Source organism: Pseudorca crassidens, chromosome 10 (genome assembly GCF_039906515.1).
Source record: "Pseudorca crassidens isolate mPseCra1 chromosome 10, mPseCra1.hap1, whole genome shotgun sequence".
Lineage (NCBI taxonomy): Eukaryota > Metazoa > Chordata > Mammalia > Artiodactyla > Delphinidae > Pseudorca > Pseudorca crassidens.
In genome coordinates, this window is record NC_090305.1 from 60,481,774 (window position 1) to 60,504,388 (window position 22,615).

Below are 22,615 nucleotides of genomic sequence, written 5' to 3' on the forward strand. Positions count from 1 at the left end.
TGAGGCAGATCGAGCCCTGAGGGACCCAGCCATGGGACGGCGGGGGGGTGGGTGGTGGGTGGAGTGGGGTTGGCTCGACCCAGAGGCCTGGGGGCCTGTCACTCTTCAGCTTCAGAAGTAGCCTTGCTCCAGGACAGGCGAGGAAAGGGCACGAGTGGAGACAGGAGCTCCTGTGTAGACTGCCTGAGGCATGAGGAGCAGGGGGCGAGGGCGGGGGGGGGGGGTGGTCCCTGCCCCGGTTCCTACCTTTGCTTCCAGCGGCACAGTTAAGTGTAGACGAGCCCGTGACATCCAGGAACCGCTACCCTTAGGAGCTGCCCTCAACAGGGCAGGCACTGCAGGTGGGCAGTCGTCCAAGCCCAGTGGGTTCTGAGTCTCTTCCCCGGCCTGGGCCAAGCCCCCAGCCTGGGACCTGAAAGAAGAGGCATCTTCGAGAAGCTAGGTTACTGGGTCATTCAGGGCAGAGGGCTCGTCAGATGGCTGCCCTCGGCCTCGCAAGGTCTGCGGGATGCTCTGGCCTGACGCCAAGGGGCTCCCCCCTCCGCAGCCACGCACGCGGAGGGGGGGGCTGTTTGCAGCTCACAGGGAGCCTCGAAGGCTTGTGGAGGGCAAGTGTGGCTGGTAGATTCTGTGACAAACTAGGGAATGTCGTATCCTCATTTTGATGCTAGTTTAGTTAAATTCATGTCACTTTTAGTTTCTTACGGTTACTTGTCAAATCAGGAAATAGATTCATCTTCTGTGCCTCACCCCCTTTCTGTCTCTCATAAATAGACATGTTTAAAGGTCTCATAAGTATTAAATGACACCAGCTGCAAGAGTCTGAAGTGCATCTGGGGGGAAATACTACATTTTACATCAGTAGTTGACAGTCGAAGTGGGCTCGTGAGAGGACGGGAGACATGAGTAACAGAAAAGGTAGCAGAGGCAAAAACTAACCTCTGGGGGCATTCGGGTGGCATGGCCGTTCTGCTTCTCCAGGTTTGTGAACTAAATCACACCGTCTTCGCCGTCCTGTCAGGCTGAAGGTCGCATAAACCCCGCAGCTGAGGGGTGCCTGCTCTAGGCCTGCTCAGAAGCTGCGGGAAGAGCCCGTCCCCACTCGGCACCTCCCGCATCAGGAGCCGTCCCCCAGACCTAGGCAGGCCCCTCCCCAGCCCAGATGGACAGGGGCCAGCTGCTGGGAGCCCATCTCGGCACGGCCCTGCGGAAGGCAGAACAGGCTAGAAAAGAGGAGGACTGACCGGAGTAACGGGGGCCTCCTGAGATGCTACAGGCCTACAGGAGCCTTCGGGGAGGGAAGCAGGTTGCAGCAGGAGGCAGAGGCGTTCGACTTGCAGTCTGTGAACCGGCCTCCTCTCCCCGAAAGCCGGCGGGAGTGTGCGCCGTGTCCAGCCCGTGTGGTGTTTGGGGCTCCCAAGAGGGGCAGCCAGGTACCCGGGCACCAGCAGCGTTTGTGCTCAGAGTCTTGTTTTCTCCATAAGTAAACAGCTGTTATCAGAAATCTCCGTGTGTATTTTAAGCCAAATCCCAAAGGAGTTATTCATTGGTTCAGTACCCAGGGCAGAGCTCTATGCACACTGTCCAGCACCCAGGGCACAGAGGCGGCCGGGGCCCCGGGACTGGAGCAGCAGGACTCCCACCGCCCCGGGGCCGTGATGCCGGAGCGGGGCCTGGGCCGCCCCTGAGGCGCCACCGCCCAGCCTCACGTGACTCAGCGTGTCCTGTGTTCTCTCAACAGCAGATGAAGCACGTGGCCGAGAACCTGAAAGAGGACTGGAGGGAAGGCGGGAAGGAGGAGGCACCCTGAGGGCCGGTGGAGCCAGCGGGCGCCCTCCCCGCGCGGAGCCCCGCACGCACGCACGCCGCCCGACCTTGCTCTGGAGCCGTCGCTGCCCAGCCTGGCACGTGGGCGAACCGCCAGCTCCCCGGGTTGCCCTCACAGTGACCGTCGGGTCGGCAGGCGGGGCGTCCAGCGAGGTGCTGTTGCCGACGCTCGACGACGCGAGGTGCCTCTCTCTGGCTCTGTCCTGCTCTATGTTCACAGACCCTTTATTCACGGAACAGAGGTCACCAAGCTATTAAAGGCCTCATGCCCGCCTGATGCCTCCTTCCGTGTGTGGATGGAACAGCCCATCTGCTCCGGGCTGGGTCGTGGAAGGGGGAGCCGCCAGGGCAGCCGAGGGCCGGGCCCGCCTCGAGGCTGGGCCGCTTCCAAGGCGTGCGGAAGCCCCAGGGGTCCTTGGGAGGTTCTGCTGCTGCTGGGCCTTCCCTGGGGGTGCGCGGCAGGGGCCGCTGGGCTACCTTCAGCACAGCTGGCCGGCTGGGCCACAACTGGGGGGGCTGTTCCGGCTGTGCCCGCAGGGGTGCCAGCACAGCAGCCCCCGTCCCCCCGGAAACCGCCCTCCGGGCTCCTGGCTCTGGTCCAGCCCCGGGGACCACCCCGCTCGGGCCAGGCCTGGCTTCCTTTCCCACCAGCTGCTCAAAGTGCCCCAGACAACAGCCAGCCCTGCCCCACTGGGGCCCTCATAGCCAGGACACCGGGCCCATCTCGGGAAGGCTGGGAAGGGTGGGCAGGTCTAGACCCGTGTCCCTCGCTCCGAGCCCGGCCCCTCGGTTCCCTCCTTCACATCACGACTGGGGTGGCCACGGCAGGCCCGCTCCACGCATGCTTTTGGAAGCCCAGCTCTCCCGTCTGCCCCGCGTGGTTCAGCGGGTGCTGCCAGACTGTCGTCTTTGCCAGCATGGACACCTGTGGTCAGTCTTGCCCTGCCCCCTTGGTCTGAGGCCTTGCATGGCACAAGTACTCACTGGTGGTTCCGTGCTCGATGGACACTTTCTAGAGCATTCTTGTGTCTTAAAACACCAGGGAACGGTAGCCGCCACTCCAGTCCTGAGCCGCCAAGAGCTTCCCTGCAATTCCAGCCTGGGCGCCTGTGTTTGCTGGGAAAGGAGAAAGTTCAGGTGGGTCCTTGGACCCAGCTGTCTCCCCCAGAGCGGGTTTTGGGGACCAGTCACATGAGTGCAGTTGGGTGTGAGGCAGTGGGTTCCGAGTGGACCCCATCAGCTCACCTCCCCACCCACGGGCTCACAGCTGCTCTCCAGGCTGGCCCTCCTCGCCCTGCGACAGTGCGGACCCCGGGCTCCCTGCACTCACGACTGTCTTTCCCAGAAGCCTTCCCCTGCCCTTCCTCAGTCTGACGCAGCAGAACCACGTCACTTACCCAGGACTAAGCCAGTCATGCTCGGGGGAAACGGGACCGGGTCAGCCTGGACGCGGGGACCCACCTCACTGGGGCGGGCTCCTGGGCCTCGGGGAGGAGGAGGATGGACGTGGGAGCCGGTCAGGTGGAGACAAGAGGGAGGCTGGCAGGAAGGAGATGCCACGTAGGCCCGCTAGGCCCCCGGAACTCCTCTTTGTGTCCCAGCGCTCGGAGTCGGTGGCGTCTGGCTCGTGGCAGGTGCCCAGGAGCAGGGGTGGAAGAAACCAAGGTGTCCTTCACTGCACGTCTCATAGTCCCTCGTCACCCTAACCGGCCTGAGGGAGACACCCAGGATGACACTGTCCACCGCCGCTCACCGGCCCCCATGCGTGAGGAGGATGCCCGGCAGCGCTCCCCCGGCCTGCTCCCGCCCCCGCCGCCCCGCTGCCCTGCTAGCCCTGGGGTCCTCGTGCCCCACCCCCAACTCAGCTGCACTGCTCCCCACTTCTCCCAGACACCCCGAGGATTCCGGCCGCGGGAGAGCCCTCCTCTCGTCGTTCCTAGCCCGCCTTCCCCCGTGGAGTGGACAAGAGCTGCAGGCACTGCCTACCTGGAGCAGGTGAGGCAGGAGCCCAAGCCCGGGTAAGAAAAGGAGCATAAAGCGATGGCGCCAGCAGGAGGCTGAGGCAGCAGTGTCTCCAGACCGAGCAGGGCGCGGGCGGCCGGGAACCCGGTCTCCTGTGCACACAGCCCGCCCCGGTTCTCAGGGCGCATGAGGCCTTGCCCACACCGCAGTGACCCCAGGTCTTTGGACCCAAGCCCGGTCACCAGACGGCTCTCGAGGAGCCGCTGCGTGGGCAGGTCCCCAGAAGAGAGCCTCAGCACCTGGGGAGAGCTGGAGACAGGTGATGCCCCCATTCCCGCACGAGCCCCATCCCGCTGGCCCTGCTGGGAGGGTCCCAGCGAGACGAGGCGTGTGCAGCCGCAGAGGTGGCCCTCACTGGGCGTGACGCTCTCTGGGGCAGAGCCAGGCCGCAGCGCCGCTCCTTGCCTGCCGTGGCCTCTCCCCTGACTACCACCCTCCCTCAAGCCATGAAATACAGACTGTCACTGAGTCCACAGATTGCCAGTGCACGCTGGCCCAATTCACATCTCAGCCCGACTATCCCCTCTCACGCCACCAGCATGACATTCAGTTCTGGGCCACTGACAGTCACTGGGCCTCCGGGGGCAGAGGCTGGGCCCGTGCCCCCCACACAGGCGCCCCCTTGCTCTCTATGGTCAGCCTGGTGGGCCTGCTGCAGGCGGGGGGGGGGGGCAGGCAGTGGACCCTTCTCTCCCCCCTGGCGGCCACAATGACTCACTCCCCACCAGCGGCTCCAGAGCTCAGACGTGAGAACAAATCTTTATGCTGCTGACTTCTGGGAGGAAACTAGAAGCAAATGGTTAGGGATACCCAGCCCTACAGTGAAGCCGGAGGCCACTTCCCTCCTTGATACGCCCTCTGGGCCTCAGTTTCCTCCTATTGTCCCTATTTTATAGATGAGAAAACTGAGGCACAGGGGGCTTCTGGGAATTCACAGCAGCGTGGCCCACATCTGCCAGGACGGTGCTTGCAGCCTGTACCAGGCCCTCGGCCCCAGCGCTCTCTCAGCCCTGACCCTGGAGCTCCTGCCCTCCTTCCAGCAGGAAACTAGCAACAAGAAGATGGAAGACCAAAGGCCACAGAACAAGAACCCTGGGATCCAGACTCTCCCTGACCCAGTTTAACCCACGGCCCTGCAAGGACAGCCCCCGGCACCGGGCAAGCAGCAGGTAACGGCGAGCTTCTTGCGGGTCAGCCGAGTCCGAGGACTGCCCTCCGTGCCCCGCCCTAGGTGGCCTGAAGAGAGGGGACCTGACAGAAGTGGAGTGACCAGCAGCTTCCAGGGCCACCAGGGACTGGAGGAAAGACATGACCCCTCTGCCGGGGCAGCTGTGTCCTCAGGACTGCCCAGCCTGGGAGCACCCTTGCGTCACCACCACGAGGGGCCACAGCCTCTGCAGAGGAAGGAAGGCGCTTCCCCGCGTCCTGACAAGAGGCCCGTCTGTGGTCTCTGGTGTCTGTACAAGCAGGCACCCGGGAAGGCTATGGGACGCTCCTCCTCCCAGCCTCCTAAGAGTCAAAGTTAGGAGGTCTTGCGAGCTAGCTGGGGCCCCAGCCAAGCCCTGCACTGGGTGGGCAGTGAGGCTGGCATCAGCAAGTGGGCCTCAGAGAGTGGCCGCAGACCCCAAGAGAGAACCACCTGCACCCTGTTCACTGAGGATGCTCGGGTGCCGCCACCCAGGCCTGAGGAACGGGGTTCTGGCAGCTTGGCCTGGGGCTCCACGTCTTTGAGGATGCCTGCAATGGACGCTGCCACACGCTGCATGCTCTGGAGTGTGAGAACTGAGGGGAGCAGAGGCCCTGCCGGTTTCTCCCCAGGAGGGGCCAATGCTAACAGCCCCGCAGAGCCTGCCTCCTCCCCTGCTGCCTCGTCACCACATGCCAGGTCGGGGCCCCCACGGTCTGGCAGGGATCTGGAGCAACAAGCACCTCCCTTGCACTGGATAGGCACCCCTGGGCCTGAACAGGACCTGGGCAGAGGAGCAACGGGGCGCAGGACCAAACAGACCTTCCAGTTCCAACACCCGGCGCTGGCATGCCCCACGACCCTTTGAAAGCCCCTGGGATACCTGGGCAGGTCAGAGGCAGAGCCGCCACCACTCAGGAGGGAGGGGACGCCAGGCTTCTTGCTAACTGGTCTATGAGCCTCACGTGATCAACTAACGTAAAAGAGATACGATGGCATTTTCCCTTGAGCTTGTGGCACAGATCACGCAGATGACACGTGGCCTCCTCTCTGGACCTTTCTGGCTGCTGGTGAACTCCCTCAGGGGACGGGGAGAACGCGGCACAAAGCATCGGGGTCACGTGGCTCCTTCCGCTACCCACTGTCTTCTCCTGTGCACAGCCGAGAGCACCGCGGCCCAGGCAGGAGGACACGGGAAGGGCACAGCCGGGTGAGCCCAGGTCTGCTGACCCCCGCCCCGGCAGGTGTCCAACAGGCCCAAGGTGTGAAGGCAGTCATCTGCTCGGGACCAGGAAAATCATCAAAGTGCCGAACAAAGGACCAGAGGGCAACTCAGTAGTGCAGACACAGATCCACGCTGCCCTTTACACAGCTGTCTGGCTCAAAAACAGGAAACAAATGTTTCCACGCTAAGGGAGGCTAAGAGCCACTACAGTGACCTCTGCCCCTCCCATCCCAGAACACAAGGCCGAACACTGGCACCGCAGATGGAGTCAGCTAAATAAACGGGGAGACCAAGCGTGGTACCAACAACTGCCTTCCAGGACCCGCCCGACTGCCCACCAGCCGGGGCGCCCTGCCTGTGCCCTGGACGAGCAGCCCCTGGCATTTGGGCCACAACTGAGGGAAGGATACAGGTAGGGATCTGCGTTAATAACCTGAACCGACCCAGTGATGTGCTGACTCCCACCTGAACCGTGTGCCCACTGGTCCAGGTATTTGCTGTGCTTCCTACACAAACACGCTGAAGGTACCGACTCCTTAACACACCACAAGCATCCCGGGGCCGAGAGACGCTTCTTCCTCGGTCCTAATCTGCTCCCAGACAGTGGGTCCCAGGGACGCTTCGGCACGCTGGAACCCCTTGGGACATGTTGTGAGACCAGGTCTCAGCCCCTGACTCCAAATGCCTTCCCATCACGAGGTGTAATGAGCTGCCCGACATGGTCTCATCTGTGTGTCCGCATCCCTCAGGACCAGGGGTCTCACAGAATTTGGAATTCTTTCAGGTATTAGAAAGGTAACAAGATGCAGAGACATCTGTTATGTAAGAGCTCCAGTGTGGTTTAAAGTGAACCCACAGCCTAGTGCTTTAATACTGCTTTGCCCAGCCCTCTGGAAGGTCAGAGGTCATCCACTGTCTCCCCTCGCCGCATGCAGCCGGGCAACCTGAGGGGTGGGCTCTGGGGTCGGGTCAGCGCCGTGCCTGTGGACAGGCCCTGTACCCTTCTGAGCCCCACAGCCCGCCTACCGGTCCCTTCCCACGGGGCGCTCTCAGAGTACCGCCCGCACACTCACCATCACCGCAGCCACCTCACTGCCGACACTTCTCAGAGAGGCCTCCTCAGGACCTGCTTCCACCTCTCGTTCTCCTCTGCCTCAGAGCTGTCTCTGCTGCTCAGAGACCACAGCCTCAGTGAGCAGTTCTTGGGCTCACCTGTCGCTCTCCCGCTCGGTGGCCTCCACTCCTTGTTTCCCTGATGCCTCCTCTCAGCCCCACACTTGAGGCGGCCCCTGGGCTTCTGTCTCTGGCCTCGGCTGCTCTCTCTGGGCCTCTGCTCTCGCCAAAGCCTCCCATCCTCGTGGCTGAGATCACCTCCTTCACACCTGCAGAATACAGAGCTAACCCCTCGGCCAGGTGCATAACCTGCAGCGCCCAGTGCATCCCCCTTTTCCAAAGTTTCAGGAATTTCAAGACAACAAACTAAGAGCAGTGTTAGGCAAGAGAGGGCCCTTCTAAGCGGGGGCCCTGAGTGACAGTGGGATGTTGAGTCTGTCTCCTTTCCACCCTAACACTGATGTTCCACCTGGCAACAATCTTTCTAGCCATGCCCCGCAGTCCTCCAGTTCTTCCAGTCTTCCAGTCCAGAAACCCTGGAGTCCCTGTGACCCTTCTCTCCCAGCACAGTCCACGCCTGTCTCCTGTGGCTCACAGGGACCGATGACCCTATCCTACCCAGCTCAATTCTCTGCCTCCTGCACTCTCCCTCCCTCCCCTGGCTCACCTGTCTTGGAACTCTCCTGGCCCTCACAGCAGTGCCCTGTGACCCGTCACCACCTCTGATGGTCATCTGGTGCTAATTTAAATCCCTGTTTCTTCCCCAAGGGCATTATGAACTCACAAGGACCAAGGTTCTGTGTTTTCCCTCTTCTTGACTTTCCAACACGTAACGCTTTGCTGGGAGAGAGCTGTTCGGGAGTCGGGGATCCTCAAAATTACAAACGACTCTAGCAGTCACAATGTGCTTGGCTTCCATCAGCTCAAGAAAGGCTAGATCCCATTTCCCCTTCTCAACTATCCCTTGCCAGATCCAGAAGCCTGAGGAACCCAATCCCTGCTGGACTTTGGGGCAAAGGGGTAGCCTGGCATATCCTGCTGCACAAGGAGTGAGCAAGAACTGGAATCTGCCGTCTTTGACTGAGAGCGATCGCTACATGTGCGTGAGAAAACTACCTGGAGCTGGAGAAAGAAGCCCCCCGGAAAGCAGTAGACAGACCAACGCTTAGAACTTACACAAAGCTGAGAACAGTTCATGCTCCCACCAGCCAGAGTGGAAAGAGTTCAGTAGAGTGCTTAGAAGGGTACCGCTTCAGTGGTGGGCCAAATTAGCCCTGAAGACTGCTCTGGATCTGTCCTAACACACTTTAAAAGCAAGACCCAAAAGGATCCAACTGATTCCAAGTAACCCTATGCCAAAACGAAACCCAGCACTTTTTACATGAATACAAAATCCAGCACTCAACAATGTGAAATTCACGGTGTCCAGCACTGCAATAAAAAAACTGTCAAGCTAGAATTCTATACCCAATAAAAACAGCCTTCACAAATGAAGTAAAAATACCTTTTCAGACAAGCAAAAGCTGTCAGAATATAGTCAGCAGACCTGCACTATAAAAAATTTTAAGTTCTACAGGCAGAAGGAAAATACCAAAATGTGGATCTATACAAGGAAATGAAGAGTGACAGAAATGATAAAGATGTTGGTAATATAAGACTATTTCCATGTTTCCTCTCTTAAAAAGAAAACTACCTAAAACAAAACTGTGTATGCATATGTAAAAATAAAATGATTGACAACAGTACAAAGAAGAGAAGAAAATGGAAGTATGTAGTTGTAAGGTTACGTTCTATAAAAAAATAAGAGAGGCACACAGCCAATAAAAAGTGCTTAGTTAAACCAAGAGAAGTTACTAAAAGAGGGAAAAAGAAACAACAGATGAAACAAGTAGAAACAATTAGAAAGAAGGTAGATTTAAACTCAACCATGTTGATAATTACACTAAATGTAATTGGTCTAAGTACTCCAAATAAAAGGTAAGGATTTGCAGACTGGACAAAAAAGCAAGACCCAACTACATGCTGCCTACAAAAAAACAAACAAAAAAACCAAACTCCTATTTTAAATATAAAGATACAGATAGGTTAGAAGTAAAATACACTCCCACAAGTCAAAAAGAGTTAGAATGGCTATATCAGTATCACACAAAGTAGACTTCAGGACAAAAAATAATTTACTAGGTATAAAGAGCAACATTTCATAATGATGAAAGGGATCAATTCATCACGAAGACTTAACAATCTAACAACAGAACTTCAAATTTCATAAAGTGAAACTGATAGAACTAAAAGGAGAAATAGGCAAATCCATAACTACAGCTGGATTTCAACACTTCCCTCTCAGTATTTATATAATGAGACAGAAAATCAGTAAGGATACAGAAGACTTGAATACCATTATCAATCAACTTGAGTTAATTATTGACATGTATAAAGCATACAGAACACTTTACCAGCAAGAGCACTTCTCAAGCACTCACATAAACATTCACCAAGATAGGCCATTAGCTGGGCCATAAAACAAATTTCAGTAAGCTTAAAAAGATTTAAATTACACAAAGCAGGGGCTTCCCTGGTGGCACAGTGGTTAAGAATCCGTCTGCCAATGCAGGGGACACGGGTTTAAGCCCTGGCCCAGGAAGATCCCACCTGCCGCGGAGCAACTAAGCCCAGGTGCCACAACTACTGAGCCTGCACTCTAGAACCCATGTGCCACAACTACCGAAGCCTGTGCGCCTAGAGCCCGTGCTCCACAATAAAAGAAGCCACTGCAATGAGAAGCCCGCACACTGCAACCAAGAGTAGACCCCCCTCACCGCAACCAGAGAAAGCCCACACACAGCAATGAAGACCCAATGCAGCCAAAAATAAAAATAAATAAAATATACTAAAAAAATAAAAATTACACAAAGCATGATTTCTGAACAAAACAAACTAGAAATTAGTAACAGAAACTTATGTGGAAAATCTTCAAATGCTTGGAAATTCATCACCTTTCAAAACATAGCATGATTTAGCTTTTAGAAGGATCACTCACAATGCTGAATGGAAAACAGATGAGAGAGACAAGAGGCAAAAGTGATGAAACCCTTTAAGAGGCATTTTATAGTTGACCAGATAAGTGATGATGATGTTCATGGACCAGAATGTCAGGAGTGGAGGCAATGAGGTGTCAATATTTGAATGGTGAATAAGATGCACTCACGGATTGGATGCTGGGATCAAAGAGTGAGGGTTGACACCAAGATTTTTGACTTGTGCAAAACAAATGAAGTTTTAGAGTTGTCAGTTATGAGATGGGGAACATTAGTAGGGTAAGGATTTGAGGGGGATTATGAGTTTGGGACTTGTACAAATTGAGGTGCTTATCAGACACATCCGAATAGAGAAATCAAATAGGTAGTTGGAATCTGGTGTTCCTGGGAGACATGGGCTAAGTATATTTCGGGCTTCTATCAGCACATGGATGTTAAGGATCAAGAGACTGTGTGTAGATACAGAAAGGATCTAGAATCGAATCCTGCAGTATTCCAAGTTCAGTGGTTGGGAGAACGTGGAGCTAGTGGACTGAAGAGCAGCAAGGTAGAAGTAGAGTCCTGAACAACGTGAAGTTTGCAAGGAAGAGTGATCAACTCAACAAATGCTAACGTGGGACTGGAAGTGACCACGGATTAGTGTTTGTCTGGCTTAGGCTGGGCTGGGAGTTGAGGGGAAAGGGAGAATGTGCTAACAGGTACAAGGTTTCTTTTGGGGTTTATGGTAATGGTTGCACAACTCTGTCAATATACTAAAACCCATTGAATTGTACGATATAAGTCAGTGAATTATGCAGTATGTGGATTATACCTGAAAGCTGTTTCTAAAAATTGACCACTGGATTTAGCACATGGAGATCACTGCTGACCTTGAGCAAAGCAGTTCTGGTGGGGTGACAGCAGCAGTGCCTGATTGGAAGGGTTCAGAGAGAGGTGAGGAGAGGAATAGAAAAATGTGGCAACAGCTAGAGAGAAAACAAAATATTTGAGGGAATAAAATCATGTCTGTTTTGTTTGCTGTTAGGAGTAATCTAGTAGAGAGGCAAAGATTGACAGTGCAAAGGGAAGAAGAGAATGACAAAGTCCTCAGGTCTGTCTCACTTAACACCTGTAAAGTCTTCAGGGGCAAGTGAAGGGACTTACCTGGAGTCACACGACCGGGAGGAAAAGCAGGGCATGTGGATACATACGAAGGTGGGAAAGAAGAAGTGGGAGCTTGGGGGCAGTTCTAACTGCTTCGGTTTACTCACTGAGAGCGTGGTGACTGGCTGAGTGAGGAAAGCAGATAATTGGGGAAATAAAGTTTAATTAATGGGCAGTCCTGGGACCCACCTGAGACTTATGGTCACGAGTTTAAAGTGAGAACAGTCACAACTGCGTTTTTTCAGTCACATCTGGTGGTGCAGGTGCGCACACAGCACGTAGAACTTCGGTCTAACCCAGGCCGGGACTATACAGAGCTGCGTTCATAAGAAGAAACAAGATATGCGACACAGTTTATATTGCTGAACACCGATATGCCACTTTATTATCTGGACTTTTTTTTCCCATTTGTCACATACCTGTCAATGTTTACACAATGAGGAGTATCAACCAGCAGTGGAAGCAACCGACCAAATCAGCTGATAATTCTGTACCCTCTTAACACACATCAATTCTTACTTGGAAGGGACATCTTTGAGTCAGTCTCACGGCTATCCTTAAAATCAGTGTCAAGATTGTCACAACTTTAAATACAGATAGAACTGCCAGAAGTACATCATTTTATATATATATATATATGTATATATATGTATATATATATACACACATACAGAAAAATACAAGACTAATTGTTTTTCCACAATATTTAATTTACACACTACTGTAACTCTATGCAACTTCTGAAGACAGGTTAAGGGGTACAAGAAACTGTTTAGAGCAAGTAAGTCATTTGGTCCAATATTATCTTAATGTAATGGTTATTTGCTCCCTCCCTTTTATGTGATGACATACTATGACATACAACACATGCACAATCATTCACTTATGAACAAATGAGTAAGACGCCACTCAGACTAACATTTGTATACCCAGAGGGTCAACCAACCACACACAACTAGTAAGGCTATGATACAGCTATGCAGCATAAATGGTCAACACTGCTGATCCTAAAAGTGAGCACCATATATACATTTGAATATAAAAAACCACTGAAAACCAAACACATATGGGTTAGTTAAAAGGTGCCATTCCAAGGCTATACATAATCACAGGAAAAAGTATTTACATTACTTGGAAAACAGCTGCAACAAAGAGTTTATTGCCAATGCCCTTTATAAACTTCTCTCCTACGTTTAATACAGATGTTACGCTCACTATCTATGTGAACCACACATCTTATTTCTGGCCCTTTATAAGATCCCTGCTCAAGAATTTCAAGCAAATATGTTCTATGGCTTCACCCACACACCTATCCTCATAGCTCTCAATTATAAATATCACAATGAACTAGAGCTGTAGCTTAAAACGTATCTAGCCTAGGTCTAGAAAGTAAAATAAGTATTTTGACTATCATCTTTACTTAGTTTAGTAAGTATACTGTGAAATTCAGAGTTCTGAGTAAAACATATGAATCCTAAAGGAGCAGAGTCAGTGTGTACTTGGAGAAACCGTGACCAATGGAATGCTGTCCTTTGGTGCTCTGCCCACTCTATGGACCAGGCAACTGTCACCGCAGAGACACGACAGGAGGCTGATGAGTGTGGGAAGGCCCTGGGGCCCAGCCACATCCTATCACCAATGTCCCTAAGTGTTGCTTTTAAGACCCCCTGGGCACAGCATGAAAAAGTAGCATCTGGTCCCCTTCCAAAATGATACTGTGTCCTACAAGATAAAAGCCACGAAAGATGATTATCTGGTCAAAAGTAGTCTTTGTACAGGAATAGTTTAAAGCAAAAGTTCTTTGATTATTGTTTTTGCAGGAAGGCAAACTGAAAAACACTTCCAGCAAAAAAAAAAAAACAAAAAACAAAGCAGGCTTTGTGCATTTTTGCTTGCTTTATGTGTGAATTCTTACCCTTTTATGTATATTTTTTAATCAGCCAATTTTCATAGGTAGCTGAGCTAAAAGACGTAAAAGAATGGAAGTTAACAAAAGAGACAACCTAATTATCAAACTCCTAAAAATCAAATGCCAATAATCTTTTTTTTTTTTTTAATTTATGGGGTTTTGACTTTGCCAACATCTGGGTACACCTTTGCTTCTATATTAGGCCCTATAGTTTCTTCTATCTATGTGGTTATAAAGGAACTCTGGGGTGTGCCCTCCAGGAAGGAATTAACACCAAGCATCGTTTTGTTCCGTTAGACAGACACACACTCTGTAAGTAGAGTTAAGACATCATCAGTTCACTTTATCACATTACAAAATGAGATTGTCTGCTTGTGATTTACCTCTACGGGGAAGCTGCCTTAAATCTAAGTACTTGATCTCACCTATTACAAAACAAGAGAATCTTTTTCAGTTAAATTTTAAGAGCCCAAACTGTTTCACACTATAGCTTAAGACAAACAGGTGTGGGTATGTTGAAATCATGGTTTTAAGGTTGTCAGTGCAGACGCTCACTGTACTCTGCACAGGCCCTGGCATCTGGGGGCGCGCAGCACGCTCGCGGGCTCTAGGCCTGATGGCATCACAACGTTATTGCTTTGGTTCTGCCTCAGACACCAGAGTGTGCCTCAGATCACGGAGGTTCCATGTCACAGAAGGTCGGAGCAGGAATTTAGGTTTTTCACAAGGAAAATCATTTTTTCTCTCTCTAGGTTAAGTGCAGAACATCAAATTTCTAAGTGCTCCATTTATATTAGGTTCCAAATATACATTTTAATTTAATCCTGATCATCCACATTAAAATTATAAATGTAAAAATTACACAAGACTTTTCAGCTGGAAAAAAAAAAGGAGTGTCTAGCAGCATGCACAAAGACCATGCATTTGTCAAGTCGTCAGGCGAACAAATGAAAAAGTAATAAATAATTGCCCGCTTTAAAAGAGGAAAACCGAAAAGGGACCAGTGAAGTGAGCCGGTCTTCGCCGCTCTGAGCAGGAAGCGCACCGAGGTCAGATGACGTGGCAGCAGCTGGCCTGGCTGGAGGCGCACAACAGCCCCTCCTTGGGGTTCCGCTGGATGTTCACAGAGATGGTCTTTTCGCACAGAGGTAGCTGGAGCACGTTGTTTTTCAGATTCTTGCTCTTTATCCGGTCCAACTCCACGGTGGTGTTCGCCACGTGGTCGGAGAAGAACTTCATGCCGCCCACGGCTGGGGCGGGCGCCGCACCGCCTGCGGAGCCGATGCACATCTTCCAGGCGGACTTCTCCTGGACCTTCACGCTGGAGAACGACAGGCTGCCCTGCGGGTCGATAATGTACTTGGCGCTCCCGTGCAGCTGGGAGCCGAGGCAGAGGCCCATGAGTTTGAGGCTCTCCACCAGCTCCCCGGCGCCGCGCGCCGCCAGCTGCGTGGACGTGGAGGAGCCGGGGCCGGCGCAGCGGCGGGCACTGCCTGACGTGCCGCCCGGGGCGCCGCCCGACCCCCCCGCGGGGCCGCCCCCGCCAGCGCTGTGCTCGCTGGGGCTGGCCTTGTCCGCGCCCCCGCCGCCGCGGCTCGGCTTGCTCTGGCCGCCGCCGTCCCCCTCGCTGCCCGGGGGCCCCTCGCTGCTGTCCCGGCGGTGCCAGGAGTAGGTGAAGCCACTGTCTTTATCCAGCCGCCGGCGGCTCTCCGAGTCGTCGTCGCTGGTCTCCGAGCTGCTGCAGCTGGAGCCGCGGCCCTGACTTTTCCTGCGGTGGTAGCGTTTGTGGACCGTCCCCGGGGAAGCAATGTTCATCTTCAAGCGGCTCAGCTTGGGAGGCAGGTTCTCATCCATGTCGAACTCGTCGTCCGACTCCCCCTCCTCGAATATCTGGTTGAGGACCGGGGCGCTCTTCCTGGACGTCAGGCGGTTGGTCACGGACGGCTTGCGGCGCAGAACCACCTGTGTTGAGAGGGACATGGGCTTCTTGTCCTCCTCGTCTTCCTCTTCGTCTTCCTCCACCCGAAACAGACACTTCCGCCCACTGGCTGCGGGTTTCAGGCTGGCGGGTGGCCCCGCGGACAGCGCGGGCCCGGCCAACTCGGGGAGGTCGTCTTTCTTAGCCGAGTCACACAGGCCTTTGCTCCTGTGGCCGTTGAGAACACTGTCGGCAGCCCGAGCAGGAGACTGAGGGACAGTCGCGTGGGACAAAGGAGTGGCCGTGAGGTCATCCTCAAGGTCCTGGGGCACGTCAATTTTGGTTGGCCATGACTGCCTATGTAACAGATTGGAAAAAAAAGAAAAGAAAAGCTATGTAATGGTACACAGACTTTACCCAAGTACCTTAAATAAAACTTACTGGGACAAAATACACAGGCTTTACAAAAAAAAAAAAAGAAAACAAAAGAGAAGAAAAGACAGCAGCCTTGCAAACCCATTCAACATCCTGTAAACATCACAAGGACACTAGAAGGGCAAATGTTACTTTGAAATGTGGTTCAGTTTACGGCTTATTGGCCAAATGAAAACTTCATCACGGTTGTCAGAAAAGGGGGCAAACGTCTTTTCTATAGAAACGTTTTATACCACAAGAAAAACCTTTTTAGAAAGTACAAGGGAGTTATCACCAAAGCAAAACCTGAACACAGGTTTTGCTCCTTCCGGTCTTAAGATCACAACCTTTGAAGGTATATTACACTGCTAATAAATTCACCTGAAATTTCCAGTCCTCCAGATTTTACTGGATGGTGTTAATAGTTGGTGTTTACAAAAACAAATGGAAATAGTTTACTGCATTTAAATATGATCCTGGAGAGGAAAGTCAGTGAATACTGGTATACATAAATCGCTTCTTCACCAAGTAAAATATGCACCCTCTAAACTAAATACTTTTTTTTTTTTTTGCGGTACGCAGGCCTCTCACTGTTGTGGCCTCTCCCGTTGTGGAGCACAGGCTCCGGACGCGCAGGCTCAGCGGCCATGGCTCACGGGCCCAGCCCCTCCGCGGCATGTGGGATCTTCCCAGACCGGGGCACGAACCTGTGTCCCCTGCATCGGCAGGCGTCCTCAACCACTGCGCCACCAGGGAAGCCCAATACATACATTTTTAAATGACGACACAGGAGTCCTGCATAGCAAAATCCACTGTTATTTAAACTTTGATTCTATCCCTTAATCCAGAGTCACCCAAGTAGTAAGAACACTGCTTGGTAGCCCAAGGAAGACTTCTGAAAGTGAGGTCTCCAGCCTGTTTTGAACAAACATCTTGAATTCTCAACTGCCCTCTCTGCTCAGGGGAACAGTAGACGCCAGTGACACTGAAAACAGCCACTGGTACGCTGACACTTCCATGTCACACCACTTACGTTATCCTGGACATAAAACCCAATTTAAATCTATAGCCTTAAAAAACCCATAGGAGTTTACAGCAGACCTCCTTCCCCAATTCGGAGCCTCCTCCTCTCTCTCAAGGATGGAGTGGGTCCGTTTGCTGGTCACTGCTTGGTAGTTTACAGAAGCTGGGTGTGCAATGATTCTGAGGTCAAGCAGCGTCTCTGGACAAGTCCTCTGTCCTCACAACACAACTGTACCAACTCCAGATGAGCCTCGGGGCCCTAGGAAACGGCACACAACATTCCTTTCAGGCTGCTCCTCAGAGAGCAGCCACCCAAAAGGTCACCCTGGCAAACGCTGGGGTCCCTGTAGTGGGAGGCAGGTGCGGACAGTGCGTCTGACCCACCAGGGCGGCAGCCAGTCCACCCGAGGGAGGCAGGGCACAGATGTGCCGGAGGCGCTTCTCTCCCCACCAACCCCAAGAGAAAGCCAAAACCACCCTCAGAACCCACCCCCAGAAACCAGATGGTTACTAAGCGCTGCAGCTGTACCACACACGCTATCTCCACTTCTGAACCAATGGCTCTTATTTATATGAGTAAATCAGATTGTTAAGCAGCTCACATTTATTAAGAACATATCTGGCCCCAACGCTGTACTAGACTTAATGAGCACAACACCGTAAGAAGATCACGGCTTATCTTAACGAAAGGTAAGAAAGACTGCTAACAAGAACTATAAACGAGTCACACTGACAGCACAGTTCACACTGAGAACTTACTAGAGCCAGCACTGTGGAGAGAGCCTGACAGCAATTCATTCATTTAATCCCACCACAATCCCATCCTCCCTCGACAGTGAAGAAATCAAAACACAGAGAGTGTAAGCAACCTGCCCAAGGCCACAGGGGCTTGAAGCCAGTGACATCTAGGCTGAGTTCAGTGGTTACCAAACCCCCAGAGCAGTGGATTCACTCTGCAACCCAGGAAGCCCTCTGAATGACTGCCTATCGAATGGACGGCACCTTTGCAGTCAGGCCTCTGTGGTTTTCCTTACTTCCTAGTTTCTCTCTGGAAGGATGCGGGCACTGGTCCCACCCGTGTGGAGTTCAGCTCCCAGGACTTCACAAAGCTCTTCTAACAGAATACACGTGTTTCCATCCCATGCTGGCAGGACCCAAAGAGCGTATCCGCTCTCTGGGGCTCGCTCTCCCTGACTTGACCTACCCATGCCCCACAAATGACTCTGCTGGTTAGACGCCAACCACATTTCTGCACCCCAAGTCACTTTGACCCCAAGGCACACCCAGCAATGGAACCAAGTTAGGGTGCAGGGTTTTGACAACAAAGAGAAGGCAAGTAAGCAGACATCCACCACCTGCCAGTGGGCCCTGGGCCCCAGGAGGACAGGCCCTGACAGCATCTCCACTCTGTAATCCCCAGGTGGGTAAAAGGAAAGTGCATGGAAGGCTCTGATATTTCTTTATAACTACTGTTGGCTTTGTAATTTCTATGATACAGTAAAACCAATTTAGTTCATTTACATATCTGCTCAACTTCAGATTGAGTTCCGATCTGTTCCCCTAAAAATAAAACAGTTCAATTCCAAATATTCCCTTCTCCAAAACACTGCAGTGGCTCCAGGCCTGGCGCAGCATGTGGCGATGGCTCTGGAGCCACTCTTGCCCGCCAGAGGGCTCGGGCCACGACTAGGTTGACCCTAACCCCTCACTGTCACTCTCCTGGTTTGTCCCATGTGCAAGGGTCCCCATGCTCCCTGGGGCCCAGTCTTCTTCCAAGCTGACACCAGACAGAGTGTCTAGTTTTCATTATGCAAGAGTATGTCCAGGATATAGATGCAGTTACCAAATTCATCTTCCCATTAAACTAGACTTCTAAATATTTAGTCTTTGGTCACCCGGGAATGTTTTCTTGTCTCTTCTCTGTTGCTCCATCCCAAGTAACAACCTACACATGGCAAGGTGACTGCAAGTAATTTAAAATCCAATGGTATTCTTCCTCTTTTAAGTAGTAATTACTGTTACATATTCACACGTATATGTTTATATAGCTATGTACAAGTAGAGAATTATTTAGAACCAAGAGCATCCTTCTAGTTTTTTTAAATTTTTTTTAACTACTTATTTTATATTTATTTATTTAGGCTGCGTCGGGACTTAGTTGCAGCACAAGGGATCTTCATTGCAGCATGTGGGATCTTTCGTTGCGGCACGCAGGCTTCTCTCTAGTTGCAGCACACAGGCTCTGTAGTTATGGCATGCAGGTTCCAGAGCGTGTGGGCTCTGTAGTGTGCAGAACGCAGGCTCTCTAGTTGAGGAACGCGAGCTCAGTAGTTGTGGCGCACAGGTTTAGTTGCCCCACGGCACGTGGGACCTTAGATCCCCGACCAGGGATTGACCCTCATCCCCTGCATTGGAAGGCGGATTCTTTACCACTGGACCACCAGGGAAGTCCCTCCTTCTGTTTTTGAATCACTATAATTCCATGGATTACTTCATCTGAATAAAGATAAAGTCTAAATAAATTTTCATAATGGTGACAAAAAAAGTAACCCTTCCCAAGCTTTGATATTAAATGGAAAGCTAATATGGCAGAAGAAAAAGAGGAGAAGGAAGGTAGGGGGAGAAGAGGAGGGGGGTGGGGGGAAGGGGGAGAGTTGGGAAAGGAAGGGAAGGAAAACACAGGGGAGACGAGCACACAGTCACTGCTTTACCAAAGGTGATGTGGTGGGGAAACATTCTCAACAATGACAGCAAACACGTGAAGCCCAGTTCAAAGCACTTCACATATATTAATTCGTTTATCCATCACCACAACCCCAAGAGGTAAACAGGATTACTACTCCCACTTCACAGGAAGCTGAGTCAGAGAGAGGTTAAGTGACCTCCCAAGATCAAGCAGCTGACCAGTCAACTGAATCCCTGAAACCCTAAGACGGCATCGTGCCACAGACATGCTCTGTATGGCTTTTAAAATTATGTCCAATACTGAGGGAAAACCTGGCCTCGTTCCTAGAACGAAAAATTAAAGAAAATAACACATTTACACATGTCCAATCTGGAAGAGCTTAGTGAAAATAGCTGGCACGCTAGCCTGAGGCTGCGGCTTCTCCGCAGGTGTCTTTGTGGCCAAGCCAGCAACTGCAGCCCCTCGCTCCGCTAAGCCCGAGAGGGGAAGGCATCCCTGGTGACCAGGGAACCAGGACCCCCACTCACGTGGAGGGCCCACAGGTGGCCCCTCCAGCGAGGCTGTCACCACTCTTTACACTCCCACCCCACAGACTTAGGAAACATCAAAAAAAGTTCACTATTTCAAAACGTTAACTTACTAAAATCAGTGAAGATTTTTTTCTCACCTAAACTGGGCCTTGATGTTGCTAGGGCTTGCAGACCTGGTCTGTATTTCTTTCTCTTGCTTTTCCCTCAGGATCCTTTCGGCAAGCAAGAAGTAAGTGGCTGTGATGTGGTTGTACCTGTTGGTTTCCAGGGCTCTGAGGAAGTAAGAGAGAGGGAATATAAGCCACATTCGCAGGTTTGTTTTTGCACAAGCAGAACTGGATTTTTTTTTTTTTTTAAGTACAAGCAAATAAAATCTAATGACCTGGAATCTTTAAAATTACGGGGAAAAAACAACCCAACACATACACACAAATGAGAAAAAAACCTAGTAGATCATTCTTAAAATTCTAAGTCACAACTTCATAAAAACGTTCAATTAGTAAGAAAAACCCAAAATGCTGATGGCAGCTAAGCTGGATGTTGGTTTTAGATGCACAAAATAATGAAGTTTCCAAGAATGTACACATTATTCAAAAATTTAATGTGTGTCAGTGTTTATTTCCATTACACTGGTTTACTTGCTTCCAGCAGAACTATGAAATGAGTTATATGAATGTACACTGAAGCACTAGTATCAATCAGAAAAATTAGAAAAAGCTTTTATTTTTATACTCTTTGTATTTATTGGCATTTTCCGACATGAATGAATTATTAATACATTGAAAGCATGTCATTAGCCTCTTCTTTGAATAAAATCTACGTATTCATTCATCCACCTCAAAAGTAATGCTCTCTGAGTCCGTCGTCTGGCCGGCGCTGTGCTGGAGCACACAGCCTGCCTGCCCTCCTGCAGCTGGCCAGTAGTGGGACACAGGAGGAATGCCACAGAGGATCCACACGGCCCAGAAATATGTAATTATGCTTTTCAGGACCTTTCTGTAGTTAGCGAACATATGCAATGAACACTTCGGGAGGAAACGATACAGGAGTCTCTCCTCACAAAACAGACGGTGGGGCCTCAGCTAATGGGGGCAAGTGGGGCTGAATGAGAGGTCCTAAAGGAAGAGCCCGAGGTGAAATTCGGGGCCACAATGACTTCTCAGAGTGATTTCCTCAGCTGAGCACAGGGTAGAGCTGCGGGCTTGTGTTAAGGGGACCAATAAATGTGTCTATGAACTCAGGAATCACCCTGCAGTGAGGAGCTTCTCGTATTGTGGGCAGCAAGAAAGACTTGCCCGAGACCAGCCGGGAGGACTCGGGCTCAGGGCATCACCTGAGGCATCACCTCTCCTTCTGGATTGATAATTGAATTCACATGAATTAAATAGTTCTATACTACACCACTGCATGCATTTATTCATTTAAAAATATTAAGCCAATTCAGGGCGATAAAAATAGCCTTTTTTATTCACTCAAAAGTGAAAAATCATTTTCCACATATTCCTAAAGTGAGTGTTGTCCTTGCCAGAAAGAACAAGTGTCCTGCACTTCTCTGTTTCTCTAGGTCAATCTGTGAAAACTGAGAATGCACTCAGAAACCTGAAGAAATTTGTACATAAACCAAAACGATGATTAGTTTTATAAACCCTTCTTTCCAGTGTACCCTAAAGATGCATGTCCTTTATACAGACACCACCCTTCTCAGGGACCAGACCCTCAGGTGCCACGTGTGACAGTCTGCCACGCTGTAGAGGTAAGTCCAGCCTGCAGCCTCCTCTCCCCCGAGGACAGGTACCTGGGTCAGATCACTCAGCCAGGCCAGAGTGGCCCGCCCGATGGGAACCTCTTTTTTGCCCCCCAGAGTACATCCTCTTTCCATCATATCCAACTATTTCATTCAATGGGTTAAATAACTTTTGACTCTTCATTTGTGGAAACGCTTCGTATTTTTACAGACAGGACCTCTTACAGAAATGAATATCATTGTTAAAGCCAACTGCATCTTTATATTATCCTTGATTCCCAACTTCTTAGGTTATAAAAAACTGTCTTTGGTTTTAAAAAGTGTAACCAACAACTTGTGCATCTCGTGGGTTCCAGGTTACTGTAGCAAGGGCTCTAAAGAGCCAGACAGTAAATATTTTGAGTTTTGTAGGTAACATGGTCCATCTCGCAATGAGGCTGATACTGCAGCACAATGCTGCCATGGACAACACGTAAACAAACGGGCTCAGCTGTGGGCCACTACAACTTTATTTACAAAAATGTGTGACTGGACGCATATAGCAGCCCTGATTTTGAGGAATTGTGGTGTCGCCCCCTTGAGTGTCCCTGCTTCCTTATGGGGACCAGAGGGAGACCCAAGAATTACGAGGATACAGCAATGGACAAGGCATGTACTGGGATATAAAACAGTCTATTCCAATCCACTTCTGTAAGAGGGGAGAAAGGCCACAGGACTCACTGTTCACTAGTACAAAAATAAAAACAAAAGAGCACTGGGCCAGAAACTCTAGAGATAAATGACATAACCCCTGCCCACTGGCAACCCTATCCATTACACAGTGTCCACAAGCCCTGACAC

The 22,615-nt window shown here is 51.2% G+C and overlaps 2 protein-coding genes across 4 annotated transcripts in view; one reads left to right on the forward strand and one right to left on the reverse strand.

The window, feature by feature from the left end:
- Window positions 1-2,101, forward strand: part of ANO10 (anoctamin 10) — a 223,956-nt gene extending 221,855 nt beyond the window's left edge. For 2 of the 3 annotated variants that reach the window (XM_067753884.1, XM_067753886.1), the window contains one exon: window positions 1,742-2,101. In XM_067753884.1, coding sequence (XP_067609985.1) covers window positions 1,742-1,810 — 69 coding nt within the window. In that variant the 3' untranslated portion in view covers window positions 1,811-2,101. The remainder of the gene's footprint in view (window positions 1-1,741) is intronic. The other variant, XM_067753885.1, reaches the window with a different exon arrangement.
- Window positions 1-22,615, reverse strand: part of SNRK (SNF related kinase) — a 189,713-nt gene that overhangs the window by 10,564 nt on the left and 156,534 nt on the right. Inside the window, exons 19-23 of the mRNA XM_067753883.1 lie at window positions 20,169-20,303; window positions 11,741-15,735; window positions 3,814-7,642; window positions 940-3,538; window positions 247-412 (exon numbers count right to left, since the gene is read on the reverse strand). Coding sequence (XP_067609984.1) covers window positions 14,511-15,735; window positions 20,169-20,303 — 1,360 coding nt within the window. The 3' untranslated portion in view covers window positions 247-412; window positions 940-3,538; window positions 3,814-7,642; window positions 11,741-14,510. The remainder of the gene's footprint in view (window positions 1-246; window positions 413-939; window positions 3,539-3,813; window positions 7,643-11,740; window positions 15,736-20,168; window positions 20,304-22,615) is intronic.